At 39.1% G+C, this 18738-nt stretch overlaps 2 protein-coding genes across 7 annotated transcripts; both read right to left on the bottom strand.

Moving 5' to 3' along the window:
- Positions 1 to 452: 452 nt before the first annotated feature.
- Positions 453 to 9562, bottom strand: dnajb14 (DnaJ heat shock protein family (Hsp40) member B14). The gene is made up of 8 exons (XM_086295526.1): positions 9384 to 9562; positions 6412 to 6586; positions 3826 to 3971; positions 2860 to 3048; positions 2520 to 2605; positions 2273 to 2382; positions 1525 to 1697; positions 453 to 1437 (listed from the first exon to the last, which is right to left on the bottom strand). Exons 1-8 carry the CDS (start codon positions 9514 to 9516, stop codon positions 1313 to 1315), a joined length of 1137 nt encoding a protein of 378 aa, XP_086151652.1. The 5' UTR covers positions 9517 to 9562; the 3' UTR covers positions 453 to 1312.
- A 747-nt stretch (positions 9563 to 10309) lies between these two features.
- Positions 10310 to 17494, bottom strand: LOC147327683 (tetratricopeptide repeat protein 39B-like). 6 transcript variants are annotated; one of them, XM_086295522.1, is made up of 19 exons: positions 17434 to 17482; positions 16400 to 16435; positions 16001 to 16032; positions 15696 to 15728; positions 15416 to 15547; positions 15249 to 15325; positions 14480 to 14609; positions 14256 to 14361; positions 14092 to 14157; positions 13816 to 13924; positions 13628 to 13695; positions 13480 to 13539; positions 13249 to 13410; positions 13061 to 13152; positions 12670 to 12790; positions 12479 to 12590; positions 12286 to 12403; positions 11580 to 11696; positions 10310 to 11280 (listed from the first exon to the last, which is right to left on the bottom strand). In XM_086295522.1, exons 1-19 carry the CDS (start codon positions 17434 to 17436, stop codon positions 11166 to 11168), a joined length of 1689 nt encoding a protein of 562 aa, XP_086151648.1. In that variant the 5' UTR covers positions 17437 to 17482; the 3' UTR covers positions 10310 to 11165. The 6 variants fall into 6 exon arrangements, with proteins under 6 accessions (XP_086151648.1, XP_086151649.1, XP_086151647.1 ...); XM_086295523.1 differs by having other exon boundaries at positions 16400 to 16470; positions 17434 to 17463; XM_086295519.1 differs by having other exon boundaries at positions 10312 to 11280; positions 15696 to 15812; positions 17434 to 17494.
- Positions 17495 to 18738: the final 1244 nt, after the last annotated feature.

Below are 18738 nucleotides of genomic sequence, written 5' to 3'. Positions count from 1 at the left end.
TGAAAATATTGGGAGCAACCAGATTGTAGCTAGTCTACATCTTTCACAGAACTAGGCCCAGTGCAAATCTGAGGTACCGGTCAAACGCCTGACTGGTTAAGCTTACTGTCAGTTGTAAAATACATATGTACAAAATTAACATTAACCATTAAATTATGTTAGGAAAAAAGTAGATCCATTAAAAGCACACACCACTTGATATATGAGAGGAGGTTTTTGTGTAATTTAAACCAACTTAATGGATACTTTATTGATCCCCATGGGGAAATTACTTGTTTTTCTCTGCATTTGACCCATTCACTCAGTGAAGCAGTGGGCAGCCCACTAAGCAGGCGCCCAGGGAGCAGTGTGTAGGGACGGTACCTTGCTCAGGGGTACCTCAGGGTAGCCGTTAAGTGGATTCGAACCGCCGAACTCTTCATCATAATTCAAAGACAGTTTCCTTCAGGATATGTTAATAATTTGATTTTATTTAAATGATCAGGCGAGCATTGAAGAAAAATCCTTTTCCTTCTATAGTTACTTAAATAACTGCATAAACTTTAAACATTCAAAAATGAAAATGTACAGCCAGTTATGAGTAACAGTTTCACTGTCCGTTCATCTTTAGTTCCAACCAAAGTCACATATTAGACTGGACGATATAAAATGTTCTCTAGTAGCAAAGTCAGTGATGACTCTTCATGATCCAGGGATCTTCATCCACAGGTGGAGGTGAGTAAGGAGCCAAGACAAGCATTCGCTCTCTCTCTCTCTTTTTTTTCTTAAATGTGATTCTTGAAGAAACTGATTTGTGTGTGGGGACAACACCTCCAGGTGAACTTATTGTTTCCCATTTGATGTTTATGACAAGCAGATGATGCCAGAAGCAGCTTGTTGGTCTAACATTAATTTGCTTGTGCAGAATGCCTCTCAGGTTGTCACTACTCAAAGCGCACATGCCTTTTACAATCAAGTGTCCTTTTCTTTCCCATTTTAAGGAAAACACACTTAAATAAGAGTTGTTTTTTTTCTTTGTTTGGTTTTTTTTTTTTAAAGAAAAACATCTGAGACGTTCTATATTGTGTGTAGATTGGTCATTTACAACATAACAAGGCGATTCCAAGGGCCAAAGTGGAATGTGGAATGAGGAAGAAGAAAAGTTAGGAGGAGGATGAGAGTAGGAGGGGGGAAAAGCACAACAATAGAGCTAAATTATATCTTCAAGTGCCCTAAAGTTTGAAGACTCTTCATAAAAAAAAAAAAAAAAAAAAAAAAAAAATGAACATACATATCTATTCATATAGATTTACAAGACCTAAAAGCATCCATTTCATCCACCTCTGAAGAGGTTATTTAGTCTGTCCAACTCCCTGCAGTTATCCATGGTCATGAGTTCTGCCTTCTTGCGCATTCGCTCATCCCGGTATACCTTAGCGGCGTAAAGCAGGTCTGTTTCTGGATGAGACGGGGGAAGAAACTGTGTCACATTTTTTCAAGAGCACAAACTAGTCTGAGTGTGAATTTATAACTGTGGTTACTTACTCGTCTGTCTCTCCTTCCAACAATTATTTCTGACATTTGATACATAGTCCTCCTCTACATTTTTCTCAATTTGCTGCAGTGCTGAGCCCTTAAACTCTGACTTGAAATCTCTGGTGACGTAGTAGTCAACATGCAGGTTTTCTGTTTGCCTCTTTATGGTCTGACCTGTTGACCTGGAGGAGATGGGAGGCACAAGCTTAGGTAAAAAATTCTTAACAGCAGCAATTTCCACATATGGTGACACATTTTGTTTCAAAACTCTAAGAAGACCACAATGCAATATGAAAAAAATATGAAAACAAAAAGATGCACATTCTCTGTCATATGGGCCTGCATGAATAAACTTTCTGAATCCTTTATCATCCGCAACTGAAAATAGTTGTCCCTGGCTCTCTTTCCCTCCTGCTCTGTTCCTGCGCTACTGCGAGTGTCTCTACCGCCCCCCCTTCCCAGTGCAAAGCACAAGGCTCGGAAAAGTGAAGCGGAAAAGTGCGAAAGAGAGGGTGAGAGAAAGAAAAAAAAACAAAACAAAACAACAACAACAACAACAACCCGCGGCTCCCAATAAGGACCCAGCTGTGCAAATTGCACAGTTGAACTAAATTTTCAAGAAAGCCTTCAAAAAGCTCAGATGAGCACAGAACATGTCTTACAAGACTACTCTTTGTGCTAAATTTTCCAAGTAATGCATGAAATTACACCTTATCATGTATAAAGGTGTCAGTAATGACAGAGTGTGTACACGTACGGTCTAGAATAGAGACTGTAGGGTGGAGGAGACACCATCATCTGGCTCAGCAATGACACCAAAATCAGGACCACGATGGGCATCAGCTGAATAAACATTGAAAAACCACCCTAGAGGCAAACAGAGTATGTTAAAATTAGTACAGAGCTTATAGAGCCATCAAGTGTCAACAAAAATTGTGATAACAGAAAAGTGTTAAAAAAGAATTCTAGAAATTTAAGACAGAAATTGTGAGCAGTCTACGTACATCTCCTCGTTCTTCTGTCCTCTCTTGCCTGTAATCCGTTTGATGGCTGTAACTTGTCCTGCCGTTGGTGAAAGTGTGTGCATTGGCTGCAGAATATTAAAATATCACAGCTGAGGTCAGACACAAGGGTATGACCTTTGTCACCAGGTACCCAAACAACCAGTCGGATTTTTAATATTTTGAACATTTTATGCAATTTTTTTACAAAATGACATTTCTCATGTCTCCCTTAACAGAAATCCATACCAATTAAAAAATATATTTTAAAAAAACAAAATTTTTTTTAGAACAAGTAATTCTTTCTGCATTTGTGTCCTTATGTGCTGATGCGCACACTTACAGGATGGGAAGCCGCCTCCAAAGAACATGTTAAAGAGGTCCTCAGGAGTGATGTCAGCCTCGAAGCCCCTGTGGAAGTCGAAGCCTGCGCCATGTGAGTGACTTGGGCTGCTCGGCTCCTCTCCTCCTGTCAGGTCATACTGCCGTCGTTTGTCTGCGTTGCTGAGTACTGCATATGCATTGCCAATCTCTAGAAAAGAGAGCAGAGTTAGTAGAATGGAGTTAGAAAATCTCTTCTTTTCCTTTTCTTCCTCAAAAATTTTTATATTTATTTAATTAATTTATTTTTTTTAAATATAGCACCAAATCACAGAAGCAGTTGCCTCAAGGCGCTTTATATTTTTGGTAAAGGAAAAAAAAATTAATGCAGAATATATTAGAGCAGCAGTCCCCAACCTTTTTTGCGCCACGGACCGGTTTATGCCCGACAATATTTTCACGGATCGGCCTTTAAGGTGTCGGGGATAAATACAACAAAATAAAACTAGTACCGGTAGCGAAAAAAAGAAAATTTATTCATAACACACGTGAAAAGACCAAGGAAAACAGAGTAAATGATAAAAACGATAACAAAATAACGCTGACAACTGATAAAAACCCTGAAAACTATACATTTCACACCTGAGCCTCAACTCTCGCGGCCCGGTACCAAACAACTCACGACCGGTACCGGTCCGAGGCCCGGGGACCGCTGTATTAGAGTGCTTCATCATTTTTAAATATCACCTCAACATTTTAATCTCCCTGCTTATGCCCACTAGTTGAACTATGGTTTTGCAGTCTTTTTAGGAAATCTGCAGGAAATTCAGCTATCCTCTGCCACTTGTGTCCAGTGGGCAAAAGCAGGGAGGCTACAAAACTCATAGCAAGCAAGTCATTCCTGTGAACCAGAGGTCAGCTCTACACAACAAACAGTCCCCATCACACAATCAAAGTCACAATTCAAAGCAAAATATAACAAAGTTACTTTTAAAGGCCTCTGTTGCACCAGGTGCATGGTTTTTGTCTGGATGAAATTTGAGCGCTAGTTTCCTGTAGGCTTTTTTAAGCTCATCATCACCGGCTTCTTTGTTGACACCAAGCACTTCGTAGTAGTCTTTACACCGCTTTATTCTGAAAGACAGAAACAGAATGTGTGAATGGAATAAAAAGCTTTCAGATTCACATTCTTTTCCTGTCACCTTCTGGCTGAAGCAAGAACATTTTGTCACTAAAATATTAATGGTCCTGGCCCCAATCGATCAGATGTGTGATATTTAACCACAACTGAACACCTGAGAGCACGAATAACCTTTTGATGCCACAGCAGTTAAGTTTCCATCCTTTGTAGATTCTACACACATCACTGATAAGGGCCTGGTGAGAATTCATCATTTACACTGTAAATATCTCAGCACTCAAAGCTTTTCATAAGCAGTCAGTGCAAGATGAGGAATCCATCTTTTATACTTTGCATGTGTAATTGTGGGTACCATAATCAAAGACGACAAGCTAAACTGTTCTCAGTTTTGAAAAGATGCATTTTTGTGTTTCATATTCAGAAAACACATTTCTCTCCATCTGTGGCAGGAGCAGAGGTGGTGCTCTTTAACATGTTGCAGCACTGTGCTTCACACACAGGCAGAGAAATGCACAACTTTGAGTTCATCTCTTATTTTCTGAGTCTGTTATGCATGTCAGCAGCCTAGCTGCCACACATCAGGTAAACCAAGTCATTCAAATGTAGGTTTGTGGCTAAATGTTTTGTGTGACTTTTTAACTGCAGGTGTGATGATAAAATTCATCTAAAATTGTGAGCAACTGAATTATTGTTACGCAGAAATTAAAATTTCCAGAATGCCTAAACTGGAAGGAGTGGGGTGGTAGTACCAGGACTGTTCAATTGTGGCAAAACACAATTTTGTGAAGTGGAAGAAAAACATTTTCTTTCTAATTATTTGGATCAGGACTTCATTCAATTAACTTTTCAAATTCAGGTGAATAAACTACACAAACAAACGTTAAGTGAACTAAAACTTATAAAGACAGTCAAGGAGAAAATTGGGCCCAACTGATGTAGAATGTTTGACCAATACCAGCGCTGATATTTAGCCATTTAAAAAGTGAAAATTGTGATATATCAGACAACAGTTTTTTTCTTTCAAACGCAAGAAACATGAACTGATTTCCCTAACATTTGTTATGTGTTCCTTATTCATTTACAGTCTGCCTGACACCTCAGACTAAAACATTAGCTGGCTGTTCGGTTTGTAAAAACAAACATGTGTTGCCGGCAGGGAAGTTGCAGAGTGTCCTCTGGGTGACAAACTATGCAATGTGATCAGTCAGAATATGACCAAGAGGCCTGCTCATTTTTATTTTTATGTATTTGCTGTTTTTAAATGCCAATACAATAGCAAATATCTACTATAAGCTGATAATATCAGGCAAATATTATATCGGTCTTGCTCTTGTTTTAGCAGATGTGCTAACAGGCAAAATGAGAACATATAAATGATTTTATTCACATTTTTTTGTTTTAATTTACATAATAACACAAAAATAGTGCCCGACACCTAAATTCAATTTTATGCACAATTATTTGGAAAGTTACTTTATTTAAAATGTAGAAATATACGGTTGCATTTTGCTACTTTAGAATATTGATGGTGGCTGTGGCTAAATGGTAGAGCAGGTCACCTATGAGAAGGTTGGTGGTTCGATCCTGGTCTGCTCCAGTCTGCTTGCCAAATACTGGGCAAGCCTCCAATGCATTTATTAGAATATGAATGAGTGAGAATTTCATCCAGTCATCCAAGCAATTCATACTTGGATGACTGCTTAGAGTAGAAAAGCACTACGTAAGAACCAGAACAAAAAGAAAAGAGTAAAAGTAAATAAATTAACTGGATTTTAATAAAGTATATGATGAAATTCTCAAACCATGTTATAATTCAGGGGTCAACCTTCAGGATCAATAAAGTTTTATTGAATTGAATTACCAAGCTTACAAAACAGTGGAGTGGAACTACGGATGAACTACACAAATAAGACACCTTTAATATACACTAAGTGTACAACCCTTGTTTCTTTTTCCTAGAAACTATGATGCAATATTTAACTCACAGAAGTCTCCCAATGGATTTAACAGAAAAACACAAGGGAAAGAGTGGCTAAGTTTAACTGTAATACAAGCAGCATGTTTATCCTGGAAATAAACTCAACTTGCCATAAACATCTTTTGAGGATATGGGTAAATGTGCTATGCTTGCCTTTCTCTTTGTTTAGTTCTAATGTTCTAAAATTACCACATGTAAAGTTACCCAGTATCTAGTCCACACTGCTAAATACCGGCCTATTCCAATGGGAAACCTATCAAGATGTAGAAGTTCCCATAGCAATAGCCATGTGTGCACAACACTGCTGAGACTAGAGTGTCCTATCTGTTCTCCTCCATTTAACCAAGAAACACTGGTGCTGTCACAAAGCCAACTGCAGCAAAGCTGAAGAGCACAAAAATAGCCGACTGAAGTGGGACAGATTTTAGTGGAAAACGAAGCACAGCGAGTCTCACCTTTGCACGCCTTCAACCTGCTCTTTCGTGAAGCTTTTAGGCGGGTCACCTACTCCAGATCCTGGGTTCTCTCGTTCTGACTGAGTACCATTGGTTTCTGAGTTTTCCGCTGCTCTCCTGCGATATGTGCCATTACCTGCTGAGCTCCCATTCTTCATTAAAGCATCCAACAAAGCTGAAAGAAGAGGGAACAAAGACACGTTAAAAGACAGTAATGCTGTCTGGTGTATTACATTTCCACACTTTTAACAGACTTCCTATAGCTGAAATAATGCAAAGATAAAATATGAATGAAAGCCTTAATGCTGATTCTCAGCGCTATTAAATGGCAAATGGCCTGTATTTGTATAGCACTTTACTAGTCCCTAAGGACCCCAAAGCGCTTTACACAACCAGTCATCCACCCATTCACACACTGGTGATGGCAAGCTACATTGTAGCCACAGCCACCCTGGGGCGCACCGACAGAGGCGAGGCGCCACCGGGCCCTCTGACCACCACCAGTAGGCAACGGGTGAAGTGTCTTGCCCAAGGACACAACGACCGAGACTGTCCAAGCCGGGGCTCGAACCGGCAACCTTCCAATTACAAGGCGAACTCCCAACTCTTGAGCCACTATTAATTCATGTAAATCAAATTTTATTTAAATGCATGTTATGTTTTTGCAAATCATGCATAATCCTCAACAGGACATGAACGCCAGACCTGGTGAGTGAAGTGCAAAGACGTGCAAACAAAGTAACACAGCAATATAGCACATCAATTATCTCCGACTCGGCAGCAGCATGAAAGTTTTCAATTGTTTATTAATGCATTATTCATTAACATTACTCAGGAAATGTAAGTGCAACTGTCCTCTAAATGGTGCAACATTCCCCATATTCGCCAAATTCCCACAGCCCTCTCGGCTACCAAATATGATGAAAACAGTGGATTCTTTAGTGTAATCTTTTGTTGAGCCAATACTTTAGTAATGTGCTTATATTTTGCAGCTCTGGAAATTCACAAATCTAATTTTACAGCTGCCAAAATTTAATCTGCCTACAGTGGTCATGGCTGAATATTAATAATACTGCATTTATATGCATTTTTAAAAGCAATATCCTCTCTAATGTGAATAGATGCACTACAGACAGGGTTGTAGCCATAACCCACACGAGATTAGTTCATGCTAAACAGCCACAAGCAAAGCTGCAGTAGCAATATCAGGGGACCTGACACATTGCTTTACCACATTAAGGTTAAACCTATCTACAAACTACATTTGCAGTGCTCATGAGACTGTAAACCCTCTACATGCAGCTCCGTCAGGCCTTCATTGTGAATGCAAAAACATTTCACCAGCACAAATAATCCACGAATAATAATAATAATAATAATAATAAGTCCACCTTTTTAATAGAAATTCCTTGCATACTCAGGATTACTTCAGCCAGCAATTTTTAATCTTTATCAGTAATAACATCAGTGCGTGAGCAAGATAACAGCCAGGGACTTGAGTTCTAGACTCTGTCGACTCACCCTCAAACACAAAATCCACATTTTCCTAAACAGTATGGCTTTTATTCTTTAGCTGCACAGTTTAGAACTTCTAATTCATATTTTTCTTCATTATGCAATTTTATAATGTGTATTAAGTGTTAGCTACACATCTTTGTGATGATCTTCGCATTTTAGTGCACATCTTGTGCACCAACCAATTACTTTCATTACCGTTTTAAAGTTGTAATTTATTGTAACTTATATTTATTTCTCTAATGTGTTGCTTTGTCAATAAAGTCACAAAGTTAGATTTTTTTTTATTCCCAAAAGCTGATGTCATCTGTTTTCAGAGGTTGTTTTAAACATCCAAAGATAAAGAAACTTTCAGCTGCTCCCTTATATTTTTAGCCTTTTTTTTTATGCTGGATGTCTCCTTGTGGAATTGTGCCATGAGTGGGGGCTTTTTAATGTTAGACTACATGGCTAACAAGTAAAAGGCAGCAAGTTATCCAAGCTTCTTGTGGGCATCTTGAAAACTGCAGTGGTTAACACACACACACACACACACACACACACACACACACACAGCTAATGCTGACAGTGTAGGAACACAGCTAGACACATTTCAACCAACGAGTTACAGTTTAAAAGCGGAGGAGTTACTAATTATCAGTGAGCAAGTTCCTCTATGTTGTTATGTAAGCACTCACAATGCTATATAATTAAGACTTTTTCTAAACTATAATCCAAAGCGGTCTCAATCTCATCCTTATTACTGGTTTACTGTCATCCCACAGACGGTCGTGTGTCCTAGATTAGCCTTCACTTCAAGCCTTTCCCTGGTCAATCACTCAATTAAAGGATTGACCGGGTGGCTGTGTGGCCTGGACAGCATATACACATCGTCCTACATTTCCAGCTTCGCTCTTGCCCCTAAATCCCCAGATACTTTAAAAATGTGTGCCGAAATGAAGTGAAAGTGAAATAACAGCTTAACAAATAAACGAAAACCAGCTTACTACTGAGATAAAACGTCACTAGTAGCGATAACTAGCCTGGGTCAAATTGAATGAATGGCTTGTTGGTGAATTGACGTTTCGTCATTTAGCTAAGACCTTTCATCAGTTAGAAGGCGTTATTTAAAAAACACGACGGGATAATAGTTAGTTATTAACTTAATGTGAACTATAAATTAACTGATAAGCCCAAAGGAAAGCGCAAGCTAGGTTAGCTGTCAGGCCACATCTTGGCTAATTTAAACGTGTGTTTCTAATGTTGCTGTGTATAAAACATAGCGCAGTTTTGAAAAACGTTAAGTAATCTGACAAACGTTTGACACTGTTACATACTATTCAACAGATGGCCTGTGACGAACCGATGTAACCAGATGTTAGCTACATGCTAACACTTACACAATATCAGCGGATGAGGAGCAGGTTGTTCCTTCGCTTGGTTAGCTAAACGTACAAGTCAGCCACAAACAGCCTTACCTTTGGCTTTGATAGTCGGATACAGCTTCTCTGCTTTGTTGAGAAACTTTAACGCTTTCTCCTTATCACCGGCTTCGAGAGCTTTTGTTGCTATATTTATACATTTTTCTGCTTCGTCTCTGTTCCCTTCCATCTTCTTTCCTCTTCCTCCCCCGGCAGTCAGCTGAGCACCTCATACCACGTGGTCAACGGCACTGACAGCAGCGCCAGTCAGAGGGTTACTGAGGCGTAAACCTCACAGAATATCACAGAGTATTTTTTTATTAGCATAACATGAATATTTTTGGATATCAATATTATATATACACAATTAACCACATTAAGGTTAATTAAAACAACATTAAAACTTTGTTGTTATACACAGTTGGTAGGGTCAGAATTTGACAACATGAAAACAAGTATCCATGCTGCCCTGTATCAAGTTTTCAGGCTGCGGCTGGTGGTGTGAAGGTATTAGCTATATTTTTTTGTTATGCTTTAGGCAGCTTAGTACCACCTGAGTATAATGTAAAAGCCACAGCCTGCCAGCAAACAGATGATCATGTTCATCCTTTTATGACCACAGTGTACACGTCTTCTGATGGCTGCTTCCAGCAGGATAACAAACCATGTGAGTTCAAATAGTCTCAAACTGCATTTTTGAATATGACATTGAATACACCTTAGTCAAACGGCTCCCACAGTCACCATCTAAATTTAAAGGGATTTAAATCTGGTGAATGTGAAAGCTGTAACCAGCTGTGTTAATGAGATTTAAATTAGTGCCGAAAAATGTGAGAAGACTTTAAACTTTCAGTCCTCATTTTTTATTATTTTTATTTTTACACATGTAAACATACATTTTAAAAGAAGCATGCTCGGGTCACGTTAATATATATGGATCTATATGTATCTCTTTCCCCTCTTTCCTTCTTGTCCCTTTAGGGGTCGCCACAGCAAATCATTTTCCCCAACATCCTCTTCTGTCACGCCCACCCCCTGGCTGTCCTTCACTAGATCTAAGAATATTCTCTGTGGTCTTACCCTTTCTCTCCTGCCTGGCACCTCTATCATCAACACCCTTTGGCCAGCATATTTGTCCAAACAATCTCAGCCTTGCCTTTCTTCATCAACCTCACCTGTACTTTTGTATAGATTATGCATGTGGGAATCGTGTATTTGATCAAAGGCCATTTCACCTTCAGTAATCAAATGCACAAACACAATGCTATTTTTCCACAGAAATCTTCATTTAACTCAATCTTACTGAGATTAAATTCTCTTTTTAAGAGGCCCGAGAAGAAACATTCACACAAGCAGCAGACAGGATTGTGAACATTATATTTATTCTGAAAATGCCAATCCCAGTACTTTGTTTCATCTGGCACTCAGCTGTACAGAAGGACCTTAGAGTATGGCTAAGCTGCAATCTGTGATACAGGCATGCTGTTTAAAATACCAGGTAAGCTGCAATCATAAAGGCAGGCTGGAGCCTTTGCTTGCTTGTTTCTCATTTAATTATAGACTAAATAGGTTATATTTTCATAAATATAATGACAACAAAAAATAAATAATTTGCAGATTTAGCATTACGACCAGGTGAAGTGAAGCACAGGCAGGGAGTGAACCCTTAATTTATTTGCAAAGTAAACCACAGCATGCTTTGGAAAAGTGGTTTTTTCCAAGAGCTCCCCAAGAGCAGAAGACCAAGGACCTTCAGAGTTGAAGGCAACAGACAATGAAACAGTAAACAATGTCAGGTTTAAAGCCCTTTTTCTGTCAAGTTTCATGTAATAGGATCTCTTAAGCTGCCGTGCGTGATGGTGGAAGTTTGGCTGCAAAGGAGCCCATGGTGTTGAGTGCTGCATGGATGCGGAAATGCAGCCTTGACTCCATGTTGTAGTCCTTGTAGTTCGTCCTGCAAAAAAATAAAAAGAGTCAGTAATATGTAACATGGCAGCAGGTTCTAGATGTTGCTAGAACAAACAGGTAGCCGTTGTGTTGCGTGTGTGGGTTTGTTTGGTTGACCGAAATTCAAAGTGTAATTACTTAAGCGACTGGTGAGTTAATATAGCAGACTTCCAGTCTAACTGGGCACTCAAAGTGCTTTAGATAACACGTCAAACTTAAAACATTTTTGAAATTTTGTCCATTGTTTTTAAGGTAACTTCAAAGTTTATTTGTATTCAAATTAAAAGACTGTTTGAAAAGACTTACATGACATTTTCCATTACAGCAATGGCCTTGTTGATTTCACCTTTCTGCTTGTGCAATAGGCCAAGCTCATACATGGTAAAGGGCACCAGATAGCTATCATGCTTGATGCCACCATCACTGAAAGAAAAAACAAAACGAAACAAAAAAAACAAAAGTCATTTCAGTCTGTCTGTTAAGAAGCATAAAAAGCAACAGCAGCAGCAAGATTTATTTTTAACACCACAGGGAGGTAAAATTGTCCAGATAAGATATTTATGCATCAATAATCAGTAATCAAGCAGAGAAATCTGCTTTATCATCAATTATTAAAACATTTGATTAAAATGTATTGCGCAATACATGTTATGCCAGTTGTGTTCGTCCTTTTTAAGAGTCAGGGAAGACCGGAAACATTTAAATGTTGTTAAAAGGTCAATGAGGAGTTAAAAAATGTAAATAATATGCCTGTTATTTATGCATTAACGCGTCAGCACATCTACCATTCTGCCATTGATTTACTGTCATCCTTATTAACCTGCTCTCCCCTCCGATTCATCCCCAGTGCTGATTGGTTGCAGAAGACCCTAAGTGGGACATTAAACAGATCAGCTCTTGGAAAAGTAGTCTATTGAAGGGATTGTTGAAGTAAAAGTTTCTGCTGAGGACTTTCAGTAGACTCCCACTCGAATGCTTCTGGTGTATTGCAGTGACATCAAGACAAGCTCACCTGGAGATGACATGATTGAAGCAGATCTCAGCCTGGACCAGCCGTCCCAGACTTCTTAAGCACAGACCCTTCAGCAGCTGGACAACGCACTCATCGCCTGTGTGGTACTCTGATGGGTCTGCACATCACACAGTAAACTGTAAGCCTTGTGTCAGTATTAAAAAACACCCACCGATTAGAAAATTTTCCTCACTTGGATCATTTCTGAGCTGCTCTTCTGCTTTCTCTAAAGTTGACAGGATTCCTTCAGTCAGCTCGGGTTTTTTGCCTACTATTGTGAAGCCATTCCACACATACATCATTTCCTGCGGTAACAGATGATTGTTGCTTACAAATGCAAAAATAAAAAAAACACATCAGTTCACTGAGAGAACGTGTCCTCACCAAAGCAGGAACGACAAGTTTCACGGGGGTGGAAGAGGAGTATCTCTGGGCCTTCTTCGCTGCAAACTTCTCCGTTGGAATCGACTTCCCAGCAAATCTCAGCCTGAGGCCCTCCACCTGCCTTCAAACCACATTTCAGTGACTTTATTGATACAAACTAAATAGTACTGTTAGTATACATCAGAAAGGCCAGCTCTGTTCTGGGATGCACCCTGGACCTAGTGCAGGTGGTGGGAGACAGAAGGACTCTGGCCAAAATAACTTCTGATGGACAGAGTCTCCCACCCCATGCATGTAAATGTTGCTGAGCTGCAGAGCTCCTTCAGTGACAGACTGCTGCATCCTAGATGCATGAAGGAGCGTTAGTGTATATGTAGTGTATATTGCACACCTGAATAATTCCACCACATTTTCATTGAACTTGTTCACTTCTTCCTCTGGCATCATGCTCAAGATGGCAGCTTTCTGAAATACATAGACTGCCTAGAAATGGGGAAAGAAAGCAACAGAAAGGTTTCAATAGAGAAAAGAATCAGTAATGTGATTACAGGGTTAAAGAGATTTTGTCACATTAGATACCTGGGACCACTTGTTCTCCTTGCTGAGCAAGTTGGCGTATCGATAGGCCTCAAACCAGTTTTGTTCAAAGGAGTAGACCCACATCAGCTCCCAGTAGCACAGGTGGTGAATCTGACGCCACTCTTCCTGCGATGCAATACATGCCAAGAACTTCTCTTGGGCCTACACAGAGCAATAACTACATGAGAGAAAGTTCTATAAATACATACATTAGACATCATGAGTACTTACAAATGTGAAGTTTCCTTTGAGCACAGCAATCCTTGCACTGAAGAAATGCATTAAAGCCCCCTATAAAGGAAAAATGTCAGAGTTCTTACACTAAAAGGCATTAAAAGATTAATATTTGCACAAGTAGTAAGGTACACCCACAACTTACATTAGGAAACTTTTCACAGTAGGGTTTCAGCAGAGCCTCACATTCACTTAGGTTTACATCAGCAGTCCCTTAAAGAATCATTTTCACATTAATTAAAGTCAAATGAATGATAACTTTGGTATTATTTAAGATTAGACACGATTTTTGAATTTAGGAGAAGCAACAGCCCCAGCCTACAGTGTGCTCACCAAGTATCACTGTGATGTAGAGCTGAAACATCAGCAGAGTGAGGGTGCTGAGGATGGAGCGCAGGTTGTTGGTAGTTGCTCCCTCTCTCAACTCTGACAAACCCACTTCCTGTGAGACAGTTCAGTTCTTTTAACTGACAAAATATTAAGGACAGGACAACTTCTTTGGGGCGCTCCCATTTGGACTTGTCAACACAGATCACTGGCCTCCGTCTCACCCCATCCCCAGCTTCCACACTTATTGAGTTCTGTTGGTATGTATGTGGTCTCACCTACCCTGTCTCCAGAGAAGCCCAAAAACTCCATCAGTCTAAGGACTCTGGATGGAAGCAGAGACAGTATCTGGTAACAAAATATAAACCAAAAATAATATAACATTGTTACTAAATATATTAAATAAAACTTTTTGTAATATTTTGGAACAAATCTTATTTTTTCACCAGATTGAATGATCCAATTCCCATGCTGACCCCACCCCTAAAATGAATGTGTGTGCTTCTCTGTTTTTCCTCATCCTTTGTGACTTTTTCCATGGCCTGGCAATTCCTGGTTTGGAAAAACATTTACATTAATTCAAATAATAAAATATCTCTTTTTTAAAAAAAATTATAAAAATGTTTTTGGTGGCCATTTCTATTATAAACACCGCCTCCAAACCTCTTACTTGTAAAGCTGATAACTGTGTCGAATTTTCATCCCTCCTTTGATGAAGCCTATTATGCTTTCATCCAAGAACGTGAGGGCAGCTTTCTGCAGCAGGACTTCAGCATAGCACAGCTCTGCATGCATCTCTTCTGATAATGAGAAATGCAACATCATGTTATGTGTGGAAAAAAAATTACAAATGTCTTGTTTTGTTTGTGTGTTTAATAAATGGCAGATAAGGTGACACAGCCATTAAAATGTCATGTTTCACCATGTTGATCAAATTCATTAATTCCCCAAGCTGTAAAGTCAAGTCAAGTCAACTTTATTTGTCAATTCTGCCACATGTACAGGACATACACAGAATAGAAATTGCGTTACTCTCAAACCCTAGTGATTAGAAAAATGCAAATAAAATAATTAAAAAGTAAAAATTTAAATAAATACAATACAATTTTACGTATAACAAAAAAAAAAAAAAAAAGCTATGCAATATACAATATACAATATTCAAGTAAGAAGGCATAGTGGTGCAAAATAGGCAAATAGTGCAAATGGGGATTTAGTAGTGTACGGTAAAAGATAGTGTAACAACAAAGTCTTATGAGGTCCAATGCTTAAGCAGTCCAATGCTCCACAAAGTGACTGGAGCAGGCCAGTGAGTGCGTCAGAGAGTGAGTGTGTGTGTGTGTGTGTGACAGAGTTCAGTGAGACCGTGGTGGAGAAGAGGGGAGAGGGGGGCAGAATCGGGAGGGAGGGAAAGTCAGCAGATACAGTAATTCACTCGCCTTCTGTCAGATTGTCAGCTGGTTGTCTGTACCAAAGGTTAGCCAAGCTTTCCATTAGTCCCGTTTTCTTCCGAAATCTAAAGTTGTTAAGAAACTGATTTTTAACAACCCAAAGAGATCCTAAAACTTTACACCTTATCAAATGGTCATTCTAATTATTGGGATACCTCTGGCAGACCTGCAAGGCTTCTCTCAGTGATGTCATGGCAGCATCCATGTCCTTTGCATCAAAAGTCACAGCGGCCTGCATCACCAGAATGCTACTGTAGCCCATCGCATGGTACATGCTTTCACTCTTCCTAGAGGATAGGAAGGCAGCAAAATGTGGGGATTTTTTTGCAAATCCACAGTAAAAATACAACCTGTATCCAAATACCGTCATAAAGTTCCAATACATGAACAAATTAAAGGGGACATAGTCAGGTTGTTAGAGCAACAGTGACTTACCAGGGTTTTAAAAGAGCCAGTGCATCGGCAAACCTGTTGTTCAGGAAGAAACTGAGGGCAGTGAAGCATTCTTTCAATGCTGTCTCCAAAGCCATTTTAGGCAATTCTTCAGGCAATCTGAATAATAATAATAATAATTTTTTTTTTTTTTTTTCAAAGAGTCAAAAATGAATATTCAAAATCAAAATAACAAAAACCAAATGATGGAGCCAGTCTAAAGAATTTTGTTCCATAACTCTGAAATATGAAGGATAAATGCATTAGAACTCTTACAATAAGCATATTCATCGCATGATGTCACTTACATTGCATCCTCATTGGGCTGCTTCAAACCCACCTGAAAACAAGCAGAGACACTTGAAATCAAAGCTGCCAAAATGTGTAAGTTAGCTTTTTTTTTAAATTCATTTCAGTTCAGTTCTCACTGAGCTGATATTCAGTGTGTTGATTAACCTGCACAGTAAAGCCCTTTGCCACAGCATCTTAAACAAATGAAACTATCCAGAGTTTTCTTCAAGGCTTTTTGGTACTGGGTTTACTGGGTGTTATTATTTTGAAATCATGTAACTTTAATATTTCAAAGTAACATGCAAAATAAAACTTATAATAAAAGCACTTAAGCCAGAAACAACCATTGAAATTCACTCACCTTTAAAAGCTCGCCTCTTTCATTACATTACTTTAGAGAAACTGAGGGAACCTACCTGTTGTAGTGAATTGTCTTCACCCTCCATTTGATGCTTGAGTTAAATAAAAAAGCAGTTAAACCAAGTCACTGAAAAATAAAAGGTCTGATATTTTTCCCTGTAGCAACAAGTCAACAAGTCTTGACACTGACTCCAAGCGCAGACTAACGGTAGTTTGCCATTTATAAGGTAAGACGTTGGGTGTGGCCTGGATTTTTAGGACCAGCCCACAAATTTGCCTCAAAGCATTGCAATGCCGAGATCTTTATTTTTTCTCCTTAAAAGCACTTCTCTTCCTACACTGAAAGGCGTGACATTAGACATTTTACATTAAATTTACTGCTATATTTTCCTGGACATTCAGCGAATGAATGTCTCAACTTTTGCCCTGACAATCAGCCCCAGTTTGACTTTGTTATATAACAATAGATGAGCGATAATAGATAAATGAATCTGAGCGAAAATGGTAACCCAAAGAAAAGATGAAAAGGAGATAGTCAAGTACAACTTATCTCAAAACTGTACCAAGTGCATGGGAATGGGAGGCGGAGAACCCGAGGAAAACATTTTCCCATACAAAAGACTATGTCATCGAGGGGTACATCCCTCCAGCTGTTCCCCATGCAGCTGATGTGGCGTAAATGCGCTGTGGCGGTACGCAGGGTGTTTTACTTGGAACGGGTTACAATTTCTGATTATCTGCATACATGTGACGTCCCTGCATAACTAAATCACTTCCTTTTTTCCTCCTAATTTCTCATGCTGCGCTACACTGTGACAAAGTGAGTGAGCTGTCAGGAGACTTTTCTACTCACCACTTGTCTAATAAGTGTCAACATTTTATACCAAAGCACATTCTCTACATGTACATTTGCTATGCTTAGCTATGGCCAAAGTAACATTGCTTTACTTACTATACCGTTTTTGTTCCCCCCCCCCAAGCATTACGTTGCAGTCAGAATCAAACAGTCAGCAGATTAAAACAAATATTCAATAATATATTGCTTTATATTTTATTATGTAGCAGATTTAACCCATTTGTTCATACTTACCATTCTTTCTTTGTTTTGCGTTACCAGAAGGTCTTACAGGTGTGGGGAAAGGGGTCTGCCTAGCAGTCCCTGACTTTTAAAGTGCTGATGATGTCACGTGTCACACCCCCAGGCTAAACCAAGAGGAGGGTTTTTTTTTCCATAGCAATGTTTTCTTTTGCTTGTCTCTTGGATTATGGAGTGATTTGTCGAGAATATTTTCTTATATAGAGCCATTTAACTGTTTAAATGGGTTAATCAGGAGAGCAGTGAGCCTTTTGTGATTCTCTGCTATTTGTGTTGTGTTTTAGATTCAGCAGCTTAAGCTAGTGGTACAGGCTAGACAAATTGAAGGTGAATTGACAGTCCTATATATAGTCAGTCTCATGTTGGTTCAGATAAGGGAGGAAAGGTGAGCGCTGTTGCGCAGTTTGTGTCATTGTTGGTTTTTAGTTATCGTGAGTTAGTTTGGGATGGTTTGGTTTAAGTTCCACGTTATGGAGGTAACTGTAAATAAACTGCTTATCTTTGGGAACTTAAAATGTTTGCTGAGTCTGCTTACCAACCAGCTTCCTTGACTCTTAAGCCAGACTACTTCACACACATTCATTCAAGCTTCAGCGAATCAATCTAATGAGGTATTACAGCATACTAGAAGAGCAGTTCATGGATGATTTAGTAAGAAAGAAAGAAAGGAGGCCTAAATAGCCTCATTCACTATTGTCATTTAACATAAATAGTCTGTTTTAATACAAATTTAGCTTTAGCCTTTCCTCAATTTTTTGTTGTACTGACATTCTTGTCCACAACAGGACTGTAATACCATGTAAAAAAAAAAAATTAAAAAAAAATACATTAGAGGGGGGAAAAAAGCAAGTACAATAGATGTAGATACAGAAGGGTGCAGAAGTCTTGAGCTACCCCTTGAGGCTTTATATTGTGATGTAGGACAGAGGTGCAGCAATTTGCTGAAACATGCACAAACACATGGAAATACAGTATATGAGACAAAAATTGAACCAAAAATGTAGTATTTAGAGCCTTTACCACCAGTGTCCAAACCCTGGAGGACTAATGCTGAAGATCACTTTTAATAATTACAACAAAGTCCGGCTCCTCGGACGCAACACACAAATTAATGAGGGGTGGCTCAAGGATTTTGCACAGTACTATATAATATATGAAACAGATGTTTGGAAAGCTGTTTGTTGGTTTTCTTTTGTCCAATATTTTTCCCGTTTGCCTAATCATACAAGGTCTAAACGGCACTGTAGCGCTGAAACTACATATCCCAAGATTCTCGGCGCACTTTTGGGTTCTGGGAAA

The sequence above is a fragment of the Aulonocara sp. 'chitande type north' Nkhata Bay genome, linkage group LG6, assembly GCF_057382095.1.
Source record: "Aulonocara sp. 'chitande type north' Nkhata Bay isolate Kocher_YH1m ecotype deep benthic linkage group LG6, A_spYH_male_GT1.1, whole genome shotgun sequence".
Lineage (NCBI taxonomy): Eukaryota > Metazoa > Chordata > Actinopteri > Cichliformes > Cichlidae > Aulonocara > Aulonocara sp. 'chitande type north' Nkhata Bay.
Note: the sequence above shows the minus strand (reverse complement) of the source record. Positions and strands in the feature narration are given on the sequence as shown.